At 49.7% G+C, this 2894-nt stretch overlaps 1 protein-coding gene across 1 annotated transcript; it reads left to right on the forward strand.

Annotated features, from left to right (window-relative positions):
• The first annotated feature begins 310 nt into the window (after nucleotides 1-310).
• On the forward strand, nucleotides 311-2555 carry LOC125166616 (histone H4). Its single transcript, XM_047860541.1, has one exon. It carries the CDS (start codon nucleotides 345-347, stop codon nucleotides 654-656), a length of 312 nt encoding a protein of 103 aa, XP_047716497.1. The 5' UTR covers nucleotides 311-344; the 3' UTR covers nucleotides 657-2555.
• Nucleotides 2556-2894: the final 339 nt, after the last annotated feature.

Here is a 2894-nt window from a genome sequence, read left to right on the forward strand (position 1 = left end):
CGGCGAGGATTCGGTGAGCATTTCCGGGCTGGTCTGGGAGACGTGAGGGGCAAGCGTGAGGCTTCTGTGTGGAAGGTGTAGGAAGCGTCGCCCGGAGTGCCGGCTGCAAGGCTGCGCGGAGCCGGGAGGGTTCCCGGAAGCCCCTCCGGGCCAGACTCGGGCTCAGGGGCCCCGCCCGGTCGGCGCCGCTCGCAGCAAAGGAGACACGAGCGATGGGCGGGCCCAGAGTGTGGTTACCGCCCCTGCTCTCGGGGTTTTCAAACAGGTCCGGCACTTTGCTATAAAAGGGCTGCTTGGCGCCGACGGGAGCGGTGTTTCCGTAGCGTTGCAGTGGTGTGGTGACGATGTCTGGTCGCGGCAAAGGCGGGAAGGGTCTGGGCAAGGGGGGCGCCAAGCGCCACCGCAAGGTGCTGCGCGACAACATCCAGGGCATCACGAAGCCCGCCATCCGGCGGCTGGCCCGGCGCGGCGGCGTGAAGCGCATCTCCGGGCTCATCTACGAGGAGACCCGCGGGGTGCTCAAGGTGTTCCTGGAGAACGTGATCCGGGACGCCGTCACCTACACGGAGCACGCCAAGCGCAAGACGGTCACGGCCATGGACGTGGTGTACGCGCTCAAGCGCCAGGGCCGCACCCTCTACGGCTTCGGAGGCTAAGTGTCGCCGTTCACGCTACCGAAAGCATGCGATTCTCACCCAAAGGCCCTTTTCAGGGCCACCTACCGCGTCCTCCAAAAGCGCTGTCCACTTCGTGTTCCCCAGTCGCTGTTGAGCCAGGTTAAGCAGTTGGCTGTATTTTGCGGTTTTGAAGTGAAATTGATTTGACAACCAACACTCTGCATTTCTGGTGCTCTCCGATAATGAAAGCCGTTACAGAACTGTAGCCTGTGCTAAGTTGTGGATTTGAATATATGTCCCTGTCGTGTTTCAGAGGAATTCCCCGTCCTGCTTGGCTGTTTTCTTTCTGAGCCCACCAGAACCTTCTATTGTACTGCCGGTTAGTGTTTTACAGATTTGTTTCTGATCGTGCTGCTTCGTTATCCCGAGTAGTCTTCGGCTTGCTTACAAGTCCACTTAAATTTGCGTTAACAGATGGTTGAATTCCTGCTAGTGAGGTCATGTGCTTTTCGACCCCAAACCTTCGTGGTTCAGATCCCACCTTTGCGTCAGGAAATGCGTGCTCAACTAGCAGTTTGCAGTTGGGTTACACATTGTTCTCAGGGTCTGTAAACCTTGAGTCTCAGACTGTCAACATTGCCACCGTGTGTTAATGGGTCTGATTTTGTGAAGATTCTTGCGGGACCGTTGTGCTGTGTCAACTGGTCTATTTCCAATAAAATGTGTTCCCTGGAATACAAAGGCATAGCTGAATAGGTGCGTCTGTCACTTTAGGCGACATGTCCTGGCTTTTCTGGCACCAGACATGCCCTGGCTTTTCTGGCAGCTGAAGTTAGGTTGTGGCATAGGGGCCCAAAATGAGTCAGAAGTCACTCCCAGGTTTGGGCTTTAAAACTTTCTTCCCTCTTATCTGGTAAGAAGGAGTTGACCTTGTTTGATCTAGGAGAAACATCAGGTCCTTAGGGAATGGTAAAACAATGACTTGAAGGAAAAAGAGTCCTGGATTGGTCAGGAAGAGGTGGATTAATCACAAGGATCTGTCCCGTGTGACATGAAGAACTGTCTTTAAGCTAATGTATTGTGGAGACTGTTACAGCCACTTAACATTTCAAACCAAATACGGTTTGGGTTTTTCAATTTCTGTAGCAGTGTGGACAGTCCTCTATGGACCTGAACATGCTTTTAAGGGAAGCTGATTCCAAGTGGGGCCGTTTCCTTGGTATGTGTGCCACTGTGTTCCATTCTGGACAAAACACGAAATGGAATAATAATAATAATAATAAGGGCTTATTATGTGTTAGAAACGCGTGGACTGCGCAAACATCTTAGCCATTGTAATGTGGGATTTGAAAGTACTATCTTCCTTGGGTAGAGTTGATCTTCACAATAAGTGGACCACAGACTCCTTTGAGAATCTGTTAGGGGGCTCAAGTCCCCTCCGAGGCTCATTCAGGGAAACCCCAGGGCTCCCTGGATTCTTGTCAACAACGTGGAGTCTAGGACTTCAGGATCTGGGATCTAGAGATGCAGAACTGACGAGAGGAAAGGGCAGACCTAATACAGAGAGCGCATATTGAACGATAATATCCCAATTTATTCACTGCGGGCCGTAGGCGTATCTATTCTCGAGAAGTGAGTTTGGAAATGCAAGCTAGCCCCATCTGAGAAATTATGATTTTCAGAGGCCTGAAGTCCAAACTGACTGAATCACACACGATTTGGGAGTAAATGAAAACAATGAGGCATGGATTTGCAGCCCGGTTCAGGAAGAAGTCCATGAATCTTCCTAGTTAAGGCCCTTGGAACTTCCATCGCCAGTCTTGAAAAATATATTAACAAGGCGTAAGAATGCAGTCGTCTACGTCCTTGAGCAGTTCACATATTAAGTTTACAAGTTCCCATTATCCCTTAAGAAATAAAAAAAGAAACTGGACACCTGACTCTGTGTTTGTGTCGTCTTTGGTGAGCTCGCTTACCCTCTCTGTGTCTGTTTCCTCCCTTATGATAGGGAGATAGCAGCAGTGTCTACCTTATAGGTTTGGGGTGAAAAAAATTAAGCCTCTGGTGAGTATTTTGTCCAGTGCCTCGTGCATGGTATCTGCTCCGTTTTGTCTTTTATTATGATTGCTATTACTATTATTGTTATTTCTCATGAAATGAGAGATGCCCAGAGAAAAAGAAGGTGACATTTAAACTGTGACACATACTCTTCACGTTTTCAATTTGCACTTGGCATCTTTATGTTCTGTGGCAAATCTCGAACCACGTCTGTCATCT

Source organism: Prionailurus viverrinus, chromosome B2 (genome assembly GCF_022837055.1).
Source record: "Prionailurus viverrinus isolate Anna chromosome B2, UM_Priviv_1.0, whole genome shotgun sequence".
Classification (NCBI taxonomy): domain Eukaryota; kingdom Metazoa; phylum Chordata; class Mammalia; order Carnivora; family Felidae; genus Prionailurus; species Prionailurus viverrinus.

What these genes read in the sequence shown, in the direction of transcription:
- LOC125166616 (XM_047860541.1), top strand. Translation starts at nt 345, where the DNA reads ATGTCTGGTCGCGGCAAAGGCGGGAAGGGTCTGGGCAAGGGGGGCGCC.